General features: G+C 47.8%; 1 protein-coding gene across 2 annotated transcripts; it reads left to right on the top strand.

The window, feature by feature from the left end:
- The first annotated feature begins 39 nt into the window (after window positions 1-39).
- ZNF333 (zinc finger protein 333) lies at window positions 40-16,394 on the top strand. Of its 2 annotated transcripts, XM_072947509.1 has the most exons (12): window positions 46-147; window positions 1,613-1,656; window positions 2,888-3,011; window positions 3,460-3,555; window positions 4,772-4,827; window positions 6,518-6,634; window positions 7,829-7,916; window positions 10,204-10,292; window positions 10,885-11,011; window positions 11,429-11,524; window positions 12,095-12,171; window positions 12,662-16,394. In XM_072947509.1, the coding sequence occupies exons 2-12, from the start codon at window positions 1,654-1,656 to the stop codon at window positions 13,754-13,756; spliced, it is 1,968 nt and encodes a 655-aa protein (XP_072803610.1). In that variant the 5' UTR covers window positions 46-147; window positions 1,613-1,653; the 3' UTR covers window positions 13,757-16,394. The 2 variants fall into 2 exon arrangements, with proteins under 2 accessions (XP_072803611.1, XP_072803610.1); XM_072947510.1 differs by lacking the exon at window positions 2,888-3,011 and having other exon boundaries at window positions 40-147; window positions 6,448-6,634.
- Window positions 16,395-18,672: the final 2,278 nt, after the last annotated feature.

The following is an 18,672-nucleotide window of genomic DNA, read 5'->3' as shown; positions in this document are numbered from 1 at the left end:
TCGGAACCCCGGCTACTTCCGCTTCCGACTGTCCTGAGACCGGAAGCGGAAGTGCGCAGCGGCGGCGGACGGCGGTGGCTGTGTGGGACGGCGTGGAGCGGCGCGGTGCGCTGTGCTGCGGTGGGAGTGTCTCCGGCTTGTTTGCAGGTGCGGCCCGGCCTCTCGGGAGGGCGGGGAGGGCTCCTCGGGCGCGGGGAGCAGCTGGAGCGCTGAGGACGGCTGCCCGGGGCCAAGGTGCTTCCTCTCCGCGGTCGCCCCGGGGCCCTAATGGGGCCCCCACAGCTCGGTTCTGCAGCCGGGCTCCCCCTGCCCAGTCTGTCGCCCTTGGGTCCCCCTTATTCGGGCAGAAAGAGGACTGTCATCCAGCTATTGAAAGGGAAATCACGAAGTACAGTGTAGGTCCTGCAGCAAAGGAATGGTGACGTTGGCTGTCCCCAGCACTCACTCGTCCTCCCTGATTTGTAGGCCTACCCTGTCTCCCTTATGCAGGATAACTGTTTACTAATACATCACGTTTTATTTCATACTACATTTCATATTATCTAGCTCTGCAGATGAAAAGTTAAATGTGAGTCTACATATGCAGATTGGTTTGAGTGACTTCTTCTGTGAATTGTAATAATTGAATGTACTCTATCAAGGGATGAATTAGATGAGGTTTTTTTTGGTGACTGACGATTTGCAGTTCTTTAACTTAGGACCTGTTAGTTAAACTTGCGTTTCCCTTCCCTTTCCTTTCTCTTCCTTACTTCTTTTCCTTCTTTCTTTTGACAGTGCTTTTAATTTGTGACTTTTACTTTGTGAGTATCAGTTTTCTTCATTGCAAGGGGAGCGTGTCTTAAGAAATCCATTTCTCTTGTCACAAGCCTTGTTTAACATCAAGGAACAGTAAGACTGTTCAGTTCTTTTCCAGTTGGCTCCATCCTATAAATCACCATAAAGCTTCAAAACATGGGGGCTCCGGGAAAAAGATGGCACAAACTTTATTAGTACTGGAAATTGAAGTTGAGTTGGCTGTAAATGGGATGTCTTTTTTTAATATTAGGGTTTTAAGGCTCACTTCTACAACCACAGTGAAATAGTGGCGATACAGATCATATGGCCCCCAGATCCTTAGACATTTTGCTGTCTGGCCTTTTACAGAAAAAATTTGCCAACCTTTAATACAGAAAGTACTTAGTAGGCATTCACATGCTGTGCTGGTGGCAGGATTTGGAGTCCTGAAAAAGGTGGACACAGGTCTATACTTCGAGAGTTTACACTGTATTTGGAGAGAGGCAAACTCACCTAAACAAATAAATATGGAAGTTACAACTTGGTAAGGGCAGTGGAGGGAAAGGAGAGGGTGTTAGAGGTGTTTTGAGGGGACATAAGAGGAGAAACGATCCTTTTATTAGGTGGGAGGAACCAGTAGAAGAGGTCAGGGGCTGTGGTGTGAAAGGTGGCTCGGGGCCCAACATGCTGCTTATTGAGATAATTTCCATGTATCGCTGTTTTGCTTGGCTGTCCTGCTGGTGGCCTACAAAAATGGGGTTACCTGTGCCAGACGCCTGCTCGGTGTTCTGCTTCCACCCTCATTTCTTCTTTTACCTCCATGTCTCTTTTATTGCAGGGAGGATACTTACTGAAACTTTAAACCCTGGCACTGGTGTCATGGTGAGGAGGAAAGGGGGAGTTGGGATGGTTGTGGGGGGGGTGGACAGTTATGTACTCTGGGCCCTGTCCCCTCTCTCCCTGCCCCCCTCCCCAACTGAGGAAGAAAGGGAAGGGGAAGTGTGGGGCATCTTTAGCCCTGCCCCTGGGGACCTGACAACCTTCAATGCCTGACCTCCGGAGGGAACTGGCTTGGGAGGAGGGTTGCCCCAGTTACCCCGCGACTCTGGGCCTAATTCTGGAGTCTGGCTGCAGTGCAGGGCTCCTTTAGAGCCAGGAGCAGCAGAGCTCCTCCAGGGCCGTCCCTGCCATGCCTTGTGAGACGTACTGAAAACTCGCATGGATATATAAAAATAAAATTAATTAAAGTTCCAACAAAATGAAAAATTCAGTTTCTCAGTCAGCCAAGCTGTATGTCTCAAGTGCTCAGCAGCCTTTCTGGCAAGATGCTGGTGGCTGCCTTTTTGGAAGGTGTGGGCATTGGCCATTCCCACCGTCACGGAGAGCTTTATCAGACAGTGCTGTTTTAGAGACTCTGAGATTAAAAGGTCATGAAGTTTCTCAGATGAAGTGGAAGTCCTGTTTTAACAGGCATAAAAGATGACTTATGTATGTCTTATATATGTCTGCGGAGGTGTCCTAGGGACTTCATGAATATTAAAAGGTCAAGCCCAAACGTTTGATGCCTTGTGGAGAAGGTAGAGCTCAGTGTAGAGCACGTGCCTGGTAGGCATGAGGCCCTGTTCAATCCCCAGCACCTCCATTTAAATAACTAAATAAATAAACTTAATTACCTTCCCCTCAAACAAACAAACAAAAAACTTTTGATAACTTAAATAAGGAGTTTAGGAAAAGGTCTTTAAAGCTGAGATCAGGCTCTGTCTTCGCTGGTTAGTGGAGCAACAAAGAGCCAAAGCTTATATTTCCAGGTTTGTCCAGATGTTAAAAGAAAGTAATTATTTTCAGCTGGGCATGCCATATGATCTCCCTTTAGCAACTCCTCAGTTCTGCCCTTAGCACAAAAACAGCCATAGAGATACACGAATGGGTGTGGCTGTGTGCCAGTAAAACTTTATTTATACAAACAGGGAGCAGGCTGGGTTTGCCCAGCCCTGCTTTGGAGAGAGCACTCTGTCTGTCCTTAAAGTGGGTCTGCCCGCCCCAGTGATAACCGCCCGTCCTACAGAATGGTGGGCATGGTCCTTGCTGAGCTGGAATATATGTGCTGCCTTAGGAATCAGTCACCTTGGAGGATGTGGCAGTGGGGCTCATGCAGGAGTGGGCGTTGCTGGATGATGCTCGGAGGAAACTGTGCAGATACGTGCTGCTGGACAACTGCAGGACCCTGGCTCCCAGGGGTAAGGCTGGCACTGCTCCGGTCCTTCCTGTACGCAGGCGCCAAATGCTTTTTAAGTGCCTGCCATGTGACCACAAAGTTGCCGTGTGGATTTCGTAGGATTTGATGTTCACTGGCTTCCCCGGGATAACAGCTCCATGTATTGTGTCCACTTAATTCTCTCCGTTGTCAGGACCTGTGTGGGTCTCAGTGAGCTTGGTCTTGGTCTTGGGGACTCAGAGAGCCTCAGCTCCATGGGGCAGAGAGGAGGGTGTTTGCGGTTTGGGCCCTTGTGAGAGAAGCTCACTGAGTTCATTAGACATTGGACGTGATCACTTAACTATCCCGAATACTTGCTCAGGGTCAGGAACTGAGGCCCAGGTGGAAGGCGGGCAGGCTGGAGAAGCATTTATTTTCCTCTGCAAGCCCTCCCTCCCTCCCTCAGCATGTGTGTCTTTCTCCTCGAGCAGGGACTTCACCATGCAAACCCAGTCTGGTCTCCCAGGGGGCACTGAGAGAAGAGCTGAGGGCAGTGGAACGAGGCATTCTCTGCAGCACGGGTGAGGGTGAGTACCAGGGGTGTCGGGTGTTGTGACCCACCCAGTCCGGGGGGTGGTACTGCTGGGAAGTGTCAATTTGAGAGCATTTTCAAGGTTCTTTATTCTGAGGGGAAGTGAGGCTATTTGGTGTGAGTTCCTTTAGCTTTTCTTCTGTTTTTACTTTCTAACTGCCCTCTCACACTTATTGTTTGCCTTAGAAAAAGATCTGTTCTGATATCTGTCTCTTTTTTTAAATTGAGATATTCATATATTGTAAAATTCATCCCTTTAAAGTGTACATTCAGAGGTTTTTAGCTTGCTCACAGAGTTGTGCAATAATCACTACTCTCTAATGCCAGAATGCTTCCATCACCTCAGAAAGAAGCCCTATACCTGTTAGCAGTCACCCCCGCCCCCAGCAGCACTAATCCACTGTCTGTCTCTCTGGATTTGCCTGTTCCGGACATTTCATAGAAATGGAATCAACAACATTCGATCTTTGATATCTGACTTCTTTCCCTCAGCATCACGTTTTTGAGGTTCATCCATGTTGTAGCATGAAATGGTTTGTTCCTTTTTGAGGACGAACAACATTCCATCATGTGGATAGGCTGCATTCTGTTTTTCCATTCATCAGATGATGGGCATTTGGGTTGTTTCCCCTTTTTAGCGATTGTGAGTAGAGCTACTCTGAACATTTGTGTTCAAGATTTTATGCGGGCATGTTTTCATTTCTCTGGGGTATATCCTTAGGAGCAGAATTGCTGGGTCATTTTATTTTTTTAACTTTCCAAAGAACTGCCAAACTGCTTTCTAAAATAGGTGCACTATTTTGCCTTCTCACCAGCGGTGGATGCGGGTTCCGGTTTCTCCGTGTCACACACACGCATTGTCCATTTCTTCTTTAAAGTGAACGTTTCTTTGTGTGTTCCCTACCTAATCGCTTCTTACTTGTTTGTCAGATAACCCTCTCTTTCTGACAACATCAGTCTCAATCTTCATGGGTTCTTCCGCTGGGGTAAAAAAACCCCTTATTTCCACCTCATTCCCATCACTGCCAATTTCCACACACAGCCCTGCTCCTCAGAGTCTCCCTTTGGTCACTGATAGCTTCTTCCCTTTCAGTGTTAATCCCAAGTTTAGGGTCAGTATTAAAAAAAAGTACGTGTTGTGTGTGTCAATTTCATACCACTACTTCTTTCTAAAAGAAGGTAATTTTTCTTTTTTTTTCAATTTATTTTAGACTGGGAATCTCAGCTTAAACCCAGAGGGTCTACTCCTGTGCAGGATGCCTTGGAGGTAGGTTCATCCCATGATTTGCAAATGGTAAGGTTCACGGATGATTCTTCATTTCCTCTCATAGGAGAAGTCGAGGCATACCTGAGTTGGAAATGCACACCAGGGCCAGGCAGACGTTTGAGCCATGGCACTTCCTCAAGGACGTGAAGTGTCTGCAGGGAGCACCGGTGACTCATGGATGTGGGCAACCCCCACCTATCGCTTAAGATTCTCTCTTCCTACAAGGTTCCCCCGAGTAAACATGTCCATCAGCGAGAATCAGGCATCGATTGTGTGCAGTACGATTTGCTCTCCAGCAGTGACCAGAGACATGCTGCCTGTTAGAGATGCCCTGGGAAAGTTACAGGTGTGAGAAAGCCCAGTGGTGGAGCCTGCACTGTCCTCAGAGAACAAGGCACACCTCTGAAAATGATGAAAACGTGCCCCCAGTGGGGAGCACCCCTGGGCGGGGCATGGATGTTGGTGAGCTTTTCGTCATCATCCTCTCCTTGTCAGGGGCAAACTCTGCCTGGAGAGGAGGCAGCTGATGATTTAACTGTGGTAGGAGAGGCTCCTGGGGGAGCTGGAACTGCAGGAGGGAGGGCTACTCTGATTGTAAGGAACATGGGGAAGTTGTCAGGGATCCCAACACCCAGCTCTTGGAGGCTGTGGTTTCACCTCTTTTTCTGTTGGATCCACCATGCCCACCCCAGCAGTGCTCAGTAGGTATGTGTTGAACAAATAGGCTGAACCCCTAAAAACCTTTTCTTCAAGAAGAGTGATCTGTTTCAGAATTATTCAGATCAAAACATTTGTCTCAAAATGGTACCACGGGCTCTTTCTGCCATCTTTCCGTGCCTCAGTAGACAAAAAATAAAGGTGCCCGCAGGATTTTAATTTCTGGAGGTGACTGAGTAGTGATGTGGAGAGGCTGGCTCCACAGAGAAGGTTTTTGTGACTTACATTTCCTGAGAACAGAGGGCTTGCCACACCACACAGGGCCACATGGGAAAGCACCAGGGTCCGTCAGGAGGCAGACAGAGGAGTGAGAGGGGTGTCTAGGCCAGAGCTTTATTGGGGTTTCTGCAGTAAAGGCAAGGCAGGACAGGGTGAACAGCATAGGGTTGGTGAGTTTGAGTAATTCTGGGGACCTTGGGGCACAGGGGCTGTCCCCAGTTGTCTGGTACCTGGCCTGGGTGATTTGTTGGGGGAGGAATATTGGCTTGGTGTGTGAGCACTGAATAAAGGAGGTGGCTCAGGGTGTGGGCTGTGGGTCACAGGGGAGATGTAAACACCCATGGCTGTGAGTTTGGGCCTGTGATTGGTGGATGCCAAATAGACAAATGCAGACTCTTAGAAACCAGAACAGCGTTCATGTTCAGAGCCAAGGGCTCCCAGCCTTTCTATAGAAACCTTTCTAGCAACATGTCCTGCAGCTCCTCCGAGGGCTTGTGGCCTAACCTCCAGCCAGGGCCCCCCAGAACCAGAAAGGGGTCAGTCTGTCTCCAGGTTTCTGGCATAATCCATCCTCCAAGACCCTCATCGGTGGCTGGCGCCCACAGTGCAGTAGCGGGTGTCACCAGGTCTGAAACTGCCAGACCCGCATTCCCCAACTTCTGATGGCACTGCCCCCAAACTTAGGGTCTCCGAGGGTGAGAAGAGCCTTGAGGTCACCTCTGTCCTGCTCAGCACCCTGCACGCCTTTCCCCAGGGATCGGGGCTGGACCTGAGGATGCAGATCAGGCCCGCGATGGGAGCGAGGGGAGCACCTCCAACTCCAGAGGACCGGTCAGCCCCCCGGGAGTCACCTTGGTCTGCTGGATACACAGTAAGCCTGAGAAGTGGTTTGCTGGCAGGGCCCCAACCCCGGCCAGGAATGCCTGGGGTTCAGGATTTCTGTGAGTGTGGAAGTTGGAGGGAGGGAGGAATCTAGGGCCAACTCTTGGAAACTGGGGACATGCTGGCTGTCCTGGCTTAGCCCCTGATAAGAACTACTGAACAAGCGTTTCTGTATTGAATGCAAATATCCCCAGTGTGATGTCGCGCCCAGAGCAGTCCTAGGGGAGGGGCTCGCACCTGGGGCCTAGGCCCTACCTCTCTGGGTCCAGCTCTTTTCCCCTCCAATTCTTCCACCCTCATTTCCCCCCAGTCCATGGCCAGGAAACCTGCAGCAATGAGTGAGTCCTGTGACCCAAGGGCTGGGCCAGGAGTGTCCAGGCTGGTAACAGAGCCCTTGGCTTAGGGCCTTGTGTTTTTGTACTAAGGTGGGGAGAGTTACAGAGAAGGACACTTTAAGGTGTGCTTTGAGCCCTGCCCTGAGGAGAAGGGGCCTTGTCTTATGGGTCCCTGCCCATCACCTGCTCTGAAGGCCCTGCCCTTCCTGCCCACCACCAATTCCTGCCAGCTTTTCCTCCAAAATATGAACCTACCTCTTACTGCTCCTCCTGGCCCTAGTGTCACCACCCTGCCCAGAGCCCCCATTAGTTCCCCTGGACCCCCGGGAACTGCTCTGGACAGGCGCCAGCTGCCACTGGGTCCCACCCTGGACACAGAGACCAGAGGCATCTCAGAAATGCAAGTCAGTTGGAACACCTTTCTGGAGGGAGTGGCTGGCGGTATAGGAGAGTCCTTTCTCCCACACAGGGCTTCCCTGTGGGAATAATTTACACCTCCCCTCATTTGCAGGGGTCCGCCTCTGTATCCTCTCTCTACACCTTCATCTGCTGGCCACCCCCTGCCCCTGTTTGCTCCAGCATTTCCCCCACTGCTGGAGGCTACGCAGAGGAGGCCTCCTCTACCAGGGCCCCCTATCTCCGTCCCATCTTGGAATTGAAATTCTATGACAGTGATGAGCTTTGTATCGAAGAATTGTCAGTCTGGACCAGGTAAACAGGTCATGTCCCTCCTTTTATCAGTATGTTCCCCAAAGCAGGGCCAGCCATGCAGAGTCAGTCCGGGTGAGCAGGTGTGAGCGGATCCCACCGACTGTGTGACTCTCCTCTGTTCCCGTCACTCTGTCCAGGGGCCAAAGGTGGCTGTGCAGATTCAGAGGGTGGCCACGCCGGAGCCTGTGAGGGGCCTTCCTAACCTGCGGGTGGCCGGAGGTTGTGGTGAGTGAGCACTGGGTGGAACTGGCAGCCGCAGGGCCCCCGCTCCTGTCCTGTGTCTGGGAATTTGCATCCCGCCGCCTTTTCCTTTGACTGTAGTCACTGCTATGCATCAGGGAGAGGACACAGGAAGTCTTTGCTCATTATCTGTACGCAAGGGGAAGGGCACTTTTTAAGGATTGTGGGCTGAGATTTTTTTTGTTTTGGTCTCAGATCCTTTTGTTAGGAAAGAGCAGACCCCACTCAGCTGTGGCAATGGCCAGACCGCTTTTTGGGCACAGTTAAATTTTTCCCTGCACAATTACGTCCATACTGAAGGTTACAATTTGAATTGACTATAAGCAGCACATGTTTGAACTGAGCTTTAAAAAAAAATGAGGTTGAAAGCCACATCTCCTGAGACGTGGGGGGAAAAATTTAATTCTGGAGGACAAATTACATCTTAGCTTTAATTGCAAGGCATTGGTTTCCTTCCATCTTGCCTTGGAGTGAGAGAAATAAACTTTGTTTCTCAACAAGATCATCCAGTCTAAGATTTGGAATCTGTACCAGATCACGGACAGGAAGTAATTTTTAGGTTTGGGTTATGTATCACTCTCCTGTGTATTTTTGGTAAGCCTTCTGTGCCAGGCCCTTCTGTGAAGTCCTCTTGAAGTCCTTGGAGTACTCTGTGCTCCTGAAGTACTCTAGAAGTGACACTGTCACCCGGTGGGGAGATGGGCACTGGAAACGATGGCAGACAGGATGCTGACACCCTCCCCTGCAGAGCTGGCAGTGTGGCTGGGCTATCAGGTTTTTTTTTTCATTGAGGTATAGTCAACTTACAATGTTGTGTTAGTTTCTGGTGTACAGCATAGCGATTCAGTTTTATATATATATTCCTTTTCATATTCTTTTTCATTATAGGCTATTACATGATACTGAATATAGTTCTCTGTGCTATACAGTAGGACCTTGCTGTTTATCTGTTTTACATGTAGTGGTTTGTACTCCTGAACTCCAAGTTTATCTCTCCACCCACCTTCTCCTCCTGGTAACCATAAGTTTGTTTTCTCTGTCTGTGAGTCTGTTTTCATTTTGTAAATATGTTCATTTGTATCATTTTTTAGGTTCCACATATAAGTGATATCCTATGACATTTGTCTTTCTCTTTCTGAGTTACTTTACTTAGTATGACAATCTCTATGTCCATCCATGTTGCTGCAGATGGCATTTTTATGGCTGAGTAATATTCCACTGTATGTATGTATGTATGTATGTATACGTGTGTGTGTGTGTGTGTGTGTGTATGTGTGTATACCACAACTTCTTTATCCAGTTATCAGTCGATGGACATTTTAGGTTGCTTACATATCTTGGCTGTTGTAAATAGTGTTGCTGTGAACATTGGGGTGCATGTATCTTTTCAAATTAGAATTTCCCCTGGATATATTTAGTGGTCAGGTTTTAAAATGGAGACCAGAGGGCAGTGGAAACATATAACAGGAGGGCTTTATCTTGGGGGGCAGAGAGGACCTGTGGGAAATGTAAGTTTAGACCAGTTCTCAACCACAGCACTACTGACACTGGGGCTGGGTCATTCTCTGCGGTGGGGCCGACCTGTGTGCTGTGGGATGTTTAGCAGCATCCCTGGCCTCCACTCACTGACCTCCAGATACCACCTCCCTCTGTCTTAGTTTGCCAGGGCTGCCATAACAAACTGCCACAGCCTGGGCGGCTTAAACAACAGAAATTTGTTTTCTCACAGTTTTGGAGGACAGAAGTCCAAGATCAAGGTGCTGGCAGGGTTGGTTTCTTCTGAGGGCTGCGATCTGTTCTAGGCATCTCTCTTTGGCTCGTGGATGTCCATCTTCTTCCTGTGTTTTCCCTCTGTCCGTGTTTGTGTCCAAACTTCCTTTTCTTATGAGGACACCAATCATACTGGATTAGGACCTACCCTACTGACTTCCTTTTAATTTAAAGACCTCTTTAAAGACCCTGTGTCCAAATACAGTTATTTTCTGAGATACTGGGGGTTAGCACTTCAACATATGAAGCTTTGGAGGGACACAGTTCAGCCCGTAACATCCTAGACATGACATCCAAGAATGTCTTCAGATGCTATGGACTCTCCCCTTCAAATTCGTATATTGAAGCTCTGACCTCCCATGTATTGGACTCTACCAGAGACCGGGCTTCAAGGGAAGGTAATTAGGGTTAAATGAGGTCATAAGGGTGCAGTCCTGATCCCGAAGAACTGATGTCCTCACTGGGCCAGCCCAGTCCCTCAGGGCCCCCTCTTCTCCTGTAGGTCTGCCCTCTCAGGACCCCGCCTGGCCCCAGGAGGTGAGCACAAGGGGTGAAGCTGTGGCTCCTGGGGTACTGACTGCCTGTCTACAGGTGAGTAAGAAATCCTTAGCCTTTTTCTTGCTTTGCCTCCTTGTCCCCTCCCCCTGTCTGGGAGCTTCTCGTCCCCTCGGCTGGTCTCCAGGCTTCCAGGCACTGGGCTTCTAGCAGTGGGGAGGCAGCGACCACACTCCCTTATCCAGGCATTCCCTGGGGAACTGGGGGCCATGTTCAGCTGAGCAGCAGGAGGGAAAGCAGGGCGAGGATGTGAGCTGTCCTTGTCTCACAGTTGTCAGTCTCCCAAGAGCAAACTGTGTCTTTTACCAAGTGTCCTCCTTCTGCCTGCAGCACGCTCAGGTCCGCTGGGCCCTGGAGCTGGAGGGTCCTAAGCCCTGACTTGAAGTTGAGGTCCTTTGCTGCCACACCTCGGGATGCTGTCTTTCGGGAGGGAAGAGTAGATGGAGAAGGGTTCTGGTTCTGAGGCTTGAGCCAAGAGACCTCAGAACCCTGTCTGAAAATCCTCTGTGTTGGGTGGGGTTGGAGTTTTCCCTTCCCCAGGCCTGCAAGCTGCCCACCATTCTCTTGAGTACTGGGGTGGGGGTGGCCCCTGACTGAGCTGGAGTGGGTGGGTGTGCGTGCATTTTAGGAACCAGTCACCTTCGCCGATGTGGCTGTGCTGTTCACACCAGAAGAATGGCTGTTTCTGGACTCTGCTCAGAGAAGCCTGTACAGAGACGTGATGCTGGAGAACTATAGGAACCTGGCCTCCGTGGGTAAGGCTGGCCTTAGTGCTTCATCCACACACTCCCGCGGCCTTGGTATGTTCCCGGTATGATGATGGTTTGGGAAATTGAGAGGTGAAGAGACAGACGAGTCCTGTCCTCATGGTGGTTATAGTCTAGTGGCTTCCCTGCAGAAATGAAGGTCTATCTGCTATTTCTGGGCTTCTCAAGTCCCCCCCTGAGTCAGGCCCCAGGTTTTGGGGACTGGAGATTCCCAGTGTCCTCCGGGACCCATTGAGGGAGCTTGTACTTTGGTTCCTTAGTGAGAGACCTCGGCTGTGCCATCAGAGTGGAGGTGCTGTCATTTTGCTGTTCCCACCTCCAGGGCCCCTAAAGACTCCAGAATATAGGCCCCCATCTCATGGCAGGCATGGTCTGCTCACCTGCTGCATCTTTCCCCACGAGCAGGAGATCAACTCTGCACACCCATTACGTTCTCCCATTTGGAGCCAAGAGAAGAGCTCTGCATCACCGAGAGAGGGCTCTTCCCAGGAGCCCATGCAGGTGAGCATCCGGCAGATTAGGGGAGCACCGGCTCTGGTGGGGAGGGAGGAGTGTTAGATTTGGAAACTGTTGGGAAGAAGAACTGCTTTCAGCGCCCTTGGTGGGGAAGGCTGTTTGGCTGAGCTCCCTTAGTAAATTCCACTTTCTTTCCTCTTTTCCTTCCCTGTTCGTCTCTGATACCTTGCTCTGGTTTCACGGACAGATCATCCTAGCTCCTTTTCACACGTAGCATTTCCGTGTGTATATTTGATCCAGTTCCTCTCCACTGAGTGTTCTTACTAGTGCTTTCTCTCAACATCAGTCCCAATTTTCATAGAATCATTTCTTAGCAGATTATTTACTATCTCCATTCATCGTTTCTGTGATTAGGTAACTCCTCACATAGCCAAACACCTTAAAATTTTCCTTTGCACTTTGATACGTTCCTCCTCTTCACAGCTTCTTCCTATACTTATGATCAGTATTTTAAAAAAAATCTGCATATGCCTAGATTACTTTATAGGTCATCTCGATTCCACAGTTTCCTTCTCTGTGCACTTAATATCCCTGTCTCTCCTTAATTCATTCCAGAACCTCAACTTCAACCCCAAGACTCAGTTCCTAACCAAGATGTTTTTGCGGGGATTCCATCCTTTGGCACGAAAGGGGTAAGGTACCAAGGGACTGTTCTTGGTCCTGCGCAGCAGGGAAAGCCCAGGGCGGCTGTGTTAGAAGCAAAGCCCAGGAGCCCAGAGGGGGTCAAGGCAAGCGGGACTCGTCCAAGGGAAAGCCGTTTCTTGGGAGAGTCTGTGATTGTCACGAACTGGGGGAAAACTCTAAATGTAGGGCAAGACGTGTCTTCACAGAGCCCCCACAGCTAACCATCTTCGTGAATCTGACCTAGATGTAGAGCACTGAAAGTTTAGTTTAGCCTTAAACAATTCAGAAAAGGTTTACATCTAAGAGGCCCCATGAAAGACACTCTGTGGTGGAGTGCCTGCCTGGAGGAACTCAGGGCAGCAGTGGTGTAGACTCACTAAACTGGCAGAGGCGGCAGCTGTAGGAGAGTCTGTCTCCTCCACGCAGTTCGCCTAGGGGAGGATATAGTAGCCGTGAATGCAGTAAAGCCTCTGGTCTCCCGTTCTCCTCGATTGACAGGAACAACCTCAGACTGGAGAAAAACTCTATAAATACAGTGAACTTGGGAAACCCTTCAACAGCATCAAACCACTTTTTCAGTACCAGGGGGTTCATGCTGGAGGGAGCCCCTGTGAATGCCGAGAGAGCGGGAAGTCCTTCCAGACCGCTCACCTGGTGGTGCCTGAGAAGACCCGTAGTGGGGATAGAACCTTCGCATGTAACAAATGTGAGAAATCCTTCAGGTACAGCTCCGACCTCCTCAGGCATGAGAAGACTCACACGGCGGAGAAGTGCTTTGAGTGTCAGGAGTGTCGGCAGGCATTCAAGTATTCCTCGAACCTGCGGCGGCACCTGAGAACCCACACCGGAGAGAAGCCCTTTGAGTGCAGTCAGTGTGGGAAAACCTTCACGAGGAACTTTAACCTGATCTTGCACCAGAGAAACCACACGGGCGAGAAGCCCTACGAGTGCAAGGACTGCGGGAAGGCTTTCAATCAGCCGTCGTCGCTGAGGAGCCACGTGAGAACTCACACGGGAGAGAAGCCCTTTGGATGTGGCCAGTGTGGGAAAGCCTTCAGGGAACACTCGTCGTTGAAGACGCACCTGCGGACCCACACCAGAGAGAAGCCGTACGAATGCAGCCAGTGTGGGAAGCCCTTCCGGACAAGCACGCACCTGAACGTCCACAAGAGGATCCACACGGGGGAGAAGCTGTACGAGTGTGCCACCTGCGGGCAGGTCTTGAGCCGCCTCTCCACCCTTAAGAGCCACATGCGGACCCACACGGGAGAGAAGCCCTACGCGTGCCAGGAGTGCGGGCGGGCCTTCAGCGAGCCCTCGTCCCTCAGGAAGCACTCGAGGACCCACACCGGCAAGAAGCCCTACGCATGCCAGGAGTGCGGGCGGGCCTTCGGTCAGTCCTCGCACCTGATTGTGCACGTGCGGACCCACACGGCGGGGAAGCCCTACGCGTGTAACCAGTGTGAGAAGGCCTTCCGGCACAGCTCCTCGCTTACCGTGCATAAGAGGACTCACGCCAGGAGGGAGGGCATCAGGATGGGCGGCCTGCCTTTATCAGCTTCGCTTCCCTTCCGTGGGCCCCTTGCTGATTAACTTCCAGTTTGTGAAAAATGCAAACTTTCAGGGCTGTAATCATCTCTCCTAGTGCTCGTTTAGCGACATCACACCTTTCAATGTGTATTTTCATTTTGGTTTAATTCTCCATATTGTCTTAGTTTCCATTCTCACTTATTCTTTGATGCATGTGTTAAATGGAATTAGATTTTTAAATGACAGTTCCTGGGGATATTTTTATAGAGGTGTAAATCACACTGAAGATGCATAAGTCTTAAGTGTACATTTGGATGATTTTGACAGAGGTATACACATATGTGATCCACACTCCTTTCAAGATACTGTTCCTCTCATTCTGGAAAGTTCCTGCATGTATGTGGGTATTTTTAAAGTTGCCTTCCTGTTGTTGCTTTCTCATTTAATTACGCTATGAGCAGAGTGTGTGGTTTTATGTTGTTGAATGTTAAGTATTTGTGGAGATTTGCTTTTAGGTCTAGTGTGGCATGTCTTGCTACTTGCCTACCAGATTTGTCCCTTCTTACTTACAAAAGCACCTAGGTTTTTTTCTGTTCAGACTGGGAATGTGCATTTTTAAAAAAAAAACCCTTTATTCCGCTGTCCCTCTTGCCACCAGGGAGGCCACGCCCCCCAGTCCTGGCCAGTGTAAGTATGAGACATCATTGGGTGTGAGTCCTGGGAAAGATGTTGCGAAGGAATGGTTTCATTCAGTCAGAACCCTCTCCTTTTTGCCTTTTGTGCAAGCAGACACCATGTCCAGTGCCAGAGGGGCCATCCTGTGACCATGAGAGTGAAAGCCAGAAGTGTGGCCAGAAGTCACAACCATCCTGGTTCCCCAGTTGGCATCTTTGTGTGGCTGTACCAGTCCTGGGCTGTTTATTTCTGGACATCTTGTTATACGAAAAAGATGTATTTCTTACTGGTACATGACACTGCATTTTTTTTTTTGTGGGGGGGAGTCTGGGGGAAGGCTGGGCTGGTTTTATTGTGGCTGAGTGCAGTCTCTAATTGATGCCCTTAGCATATGGTCAATTTTTATGAATGGTTGAAGTCAGTGTGTTGTATGCTACATGTGTCCACTAGATGGAGCATATTATTTGTATTTCAAAGTCTACACATTTTATTTTATTTATTTTTCTTATTTTTTATTGAAGTGTAGTTGGTTTACAATGTTAGTTTCAGGTATACAGCAAAGTGATTCAGTTATACATATACATACATGTATATATATTTTCAGTGTCTTTTCCATTATGGCTCACTACAAGAAATTAAATATAGTTCCCTGTGCTATATGATAGGTCCTTGTTTATCTATTTTAGATATAGTAGTGAAATGTCTACACATTTTAAAATACTGGTCTCTGTCTTAGTTCAGGCTGCTATAACAAAAATAGTATCAACTGAGTGGCTTATAAAGAACAGAATTTATTTCTTACAGTCAGAGGCTGGAAGTCCAAGATCAAGGCTGGCAAATTTGATGTCTGGTGGGGGCCTGCTTCCCGGTTGGTGGATGGCCATCTGCTTGCTGTGTCCTCCCGTGGCAGAAGGGGAGCAAGAGAACCCTCTGGGGTCTCTTTTATAAGGGCAGTAATCCCCCCTCTTAACCTAATTACCTTCCAAAGGCCCCACCTCCTAACACCATCACCCTGGGGATTCGGCTTCAGCATATGAATTTTGGGGAACACAAACATTCAGTCCTTAGCAGTCTCTGATCTGTCATTTACCCTGAAAGCTACATTAAACTCTCCCACCATGATTATGGGTTCCTGAATATATCTTGTAATTCTGTCAAATTAAACACTTACGTATTTTGAAGCAATGGAATTAAGTGAAAATATTTTTGACATTTTATAAGTTTCCAGAAAATTGTTCCTTTTATCTTAGAGTGACTATCTTTCTGTGAATATCCACTCATTCATCATCACAATGGCAAATAATTATTTAGAGCTTACTATTACTGGATAGTAGCTACTACCCTAAACTTTGCATCTTTGGAGTTATGTAGTCCTCACAATGACACTTTTGAGGAAGGTACTGTTATCCCCAATTCACAGATGAGGAAACTGAGGCCTGGCAAGTTGAGGTGAGTTAACCAAGGTCATGCAGATGTTAAGGGCCAGAGTCTGGCTCCAAGATCCATGCTCTCTAGAGCTTCACCCCTGGGGCCATTCTCCATTTTTACCTGTACATACAGGGTTCTATTTTTGTGTTTTAAAATTCTTTAATTGAGGTATAACTTACGTAAAAGTTCATAAGTCTTAGTGTACACCTGAATGAATTTTATATATGTCTACACCACCCACATCAAGATACAAATATTTTATCTCCCCAGAAGGTTCCATTGGGTCCTACCCCAGTCAGTAAGCCCCATCCCCAGAGGTAACCAGTGTTCTGACTTCTATCACCGTAGTTTTGTTTTTCCTGTTCAGAGAAATAGAACCACACAGTATGCCCTCTTGTGCCCGGTGTTTTCACTTAATATAGTGTCCATGAAATCAAGTCTTTGTCACTTTATCAGTAGTTTATTCTCTTTTAAAATTGCTATGTAATATCCCATTGCCCGAATATACCACAGTTTAAAAACTATTCTGTTTATGGACATTGGGTTCTTTCCAGGTTTTGCTGTTATGAATAAAGCTGCTGAGAATGTTTGTGTGCAAGTCTTACTGTGAACGTATGTTCTCAGTTCTCTTGGGTATAAACTTTGGAGTGGAATTGCTGGGCAAGCGTTGGGTAGGGTAGCTTTAGCATCAGTAGATATTGCCAAACAGTCTTCCAGAGTGGCTGGAACAATTTATACTTCCATCATCAATGAATGGAAGTTTCATTTGTTTGACAACGTGGTGCTGTCCGTTTAATTTTAGTTGTATTAGTGGGTAAGTGGTTTCTTGTGTTTTAATTTGCCTCTTTTTTTTTTTTTTTGGTGAACAATGATGTGGTAGATTGTTGCCATGATAATTTTGCCTGTCCCTCTACGTACGTCTCTTTTTGATGTGACTTTGATGCTCCTCAAGAGGTGGAGTTTACTTTCCTACCCCTTGAAGATGAGCTCGATCACATGACTTTCTTTGGCCAATGAAACATTATTAAACATGATAGAAACAGACTTGAAACACACATTGGCCTTTGCCCTCTAAATTTTGGCTGTGGTTAGACTCTTGAGAGCAGAGTGTGAAGCAGTCTGGGCCAGCCTCCTATAGGATGGGAGACCACATGGGGAGAGAGGCTTTGCTGATCATCAGCACCAATTGTCAGGCAAGCACGTGAGGCCCTCTTAGACCATCTGACCCCGGACAAGCCTCCAGGTGACTGAAGGTGCATAAATGACCCTGGGCACCAGAACTGCCAAGCTGAATTCAGCCCAGATTGCTGATTCACGGAATTATGAGCACACAACGGTGGTTAGGTAGCAGTAGGTAACAGACACAGAAGTTAGTATCAGAAATAGGATGTTGTCGTCACAAAAACTTAAAATACGGCATTGACTTGAAAACTCAGCAGCAAGAAAGCAGCTTAATGGCTGGAAATACAAGGAAACTGCCACTAGATGTTAGAAGAAGGCTACGTAGTTATTTGGGAGGGAAACAACTGGCAAAAATGTCTGCGGTACCTTGGAAGATAGAACGTGTACTTAGTAACGTTGTGGATCTGGCTGAGGAGGGAGGCTTTTCCCTATCTCTGGTCCTACCCACAGGCTTCCTCGTGAGTACCTGGTGGTCCAAGGAGACCCTGCGAGTAGGTGAGAATCTCCCTTGTGCCTGAGGCCCCCAGACTCTCTACCATACCAGCCCACATTTGGCCTTAGCAACTGGTTAAAGATTTTTAGGAGAAAGTTTACTCTCGTCAGATGGTGCTGTCTTCATCCTTGTTACAGGTGAGCTAGCGCTCCTGTCTGTTCTCTTCTAGATTTCAGTCTAGCTGGTTGCCTGTGAACTCAATTCTCTTGATGGGTTCAAGAAAGTTACGTTTTTGTCAATTATTCAGCATTTTCTTTTGGCTATGATGGCAGCAAGGCATAACAGGCTTCTGCATCCAAGAAACCGGGTTCTTTACTTCCTTTTTTTTTAAAAATTTTTTTAAATTGAGTTATAGTCAATTTACAATGTTGTATCAATTTCCAGTGTAGAGCACGATTTTTCAGTTATACATGAACATACATGTATTCATTGTCACATTCTTTTTTGCTGTGAGAAACCACAAGATCTTGTATATATTTCCCTGTGCTGTACAGTATAATCTTGTTTGTCTATTGTATGTATTCCTGTCAGTATCTATAAAATTTTGAACTCCCAGTCTGTCCCTTCCCAATACCCTCCCCCCTGGCAACCACAAGTTTGTATTCTATGTCTATAAGTCTGTTTCTATTTTGTATTAATGTTCTTTTTTTTTTTAGATTCCACATATGAGTGATCTCATATGGTATTTTTCTTTCTCTTTCTGGCTTACTTCACTTAGAATGACATACTTCAGGGACATCCATGTTGCTGCAAATGGCATTATGTTGTCGGTTTTTATGGCTGAATAGTATTCCATTGTATAAATATACCACATCTTTATCCAGTCATCTGTCAACGGACATTTAGGTTGTTTCCACGTCTTGGCTTTTGTAAATAGTGCTGCTATGAACATTGGGGTGCAGGTGTCATCCTGAAGTAGGGTTCCTTCCGGATATATGCCCAGGAGTAGGATCCTGGGTCATATGGTAAGTCTATTCCTAGTCTTTTGAGGAATCTCCATACTGCTTTCCACAGTGGCTGCACCAAACTGCATTCTCACCAGCAGTGTAGGAGGGTTTCCTTTTCTCCATAGCCTCTCCAGCATTTGCCTTTGTGGACTTTTGAATGATGGCCATTCTGGCTGGTGTGAAGTGATACCTCATTGCAATTTTGATTTGCATTTCTCTGATAATTAGTGATATTGAGCATTTTTTCTTATGCC

Source organism: Vicugna pacos, chromosome 22 (assembly GCF_048564905.1).
Source record: "Vicugna pacos chromosome 22, VicPac4, whole genome shotgun sequence".
In the NCBI taxonomy this organism is placed as follows: Eukaryota; Metazoa; Chordata; class Mammalia; order Artiodactyla; family Camelidae; genus Vicugna; species Vicugna pacos.
Note: the sequence above shows the minus strand (reverse complement) of the source record. Positions and strands in the feature narration are given on the sequence as shown.

Coding starts and splice junctions, on each gene's coding strand:
- ZNF333 (XM_072947509.1), top strand. Junction 3,012..3,459: donor CAGGACCCTGGCTCCCAGGG/GTAAGGCTGGCA, acceptor CTCCTCGAGCAG/GGACTTCACCATGCAAACCC. Junction 7,917..10,203: donor GCGGGTGGCCGGAGGTTGTG/GTGAGTGAGCAC, acceptor CTTCTCCTGTAG/GTCTGCCCTCTCAGGACCCC.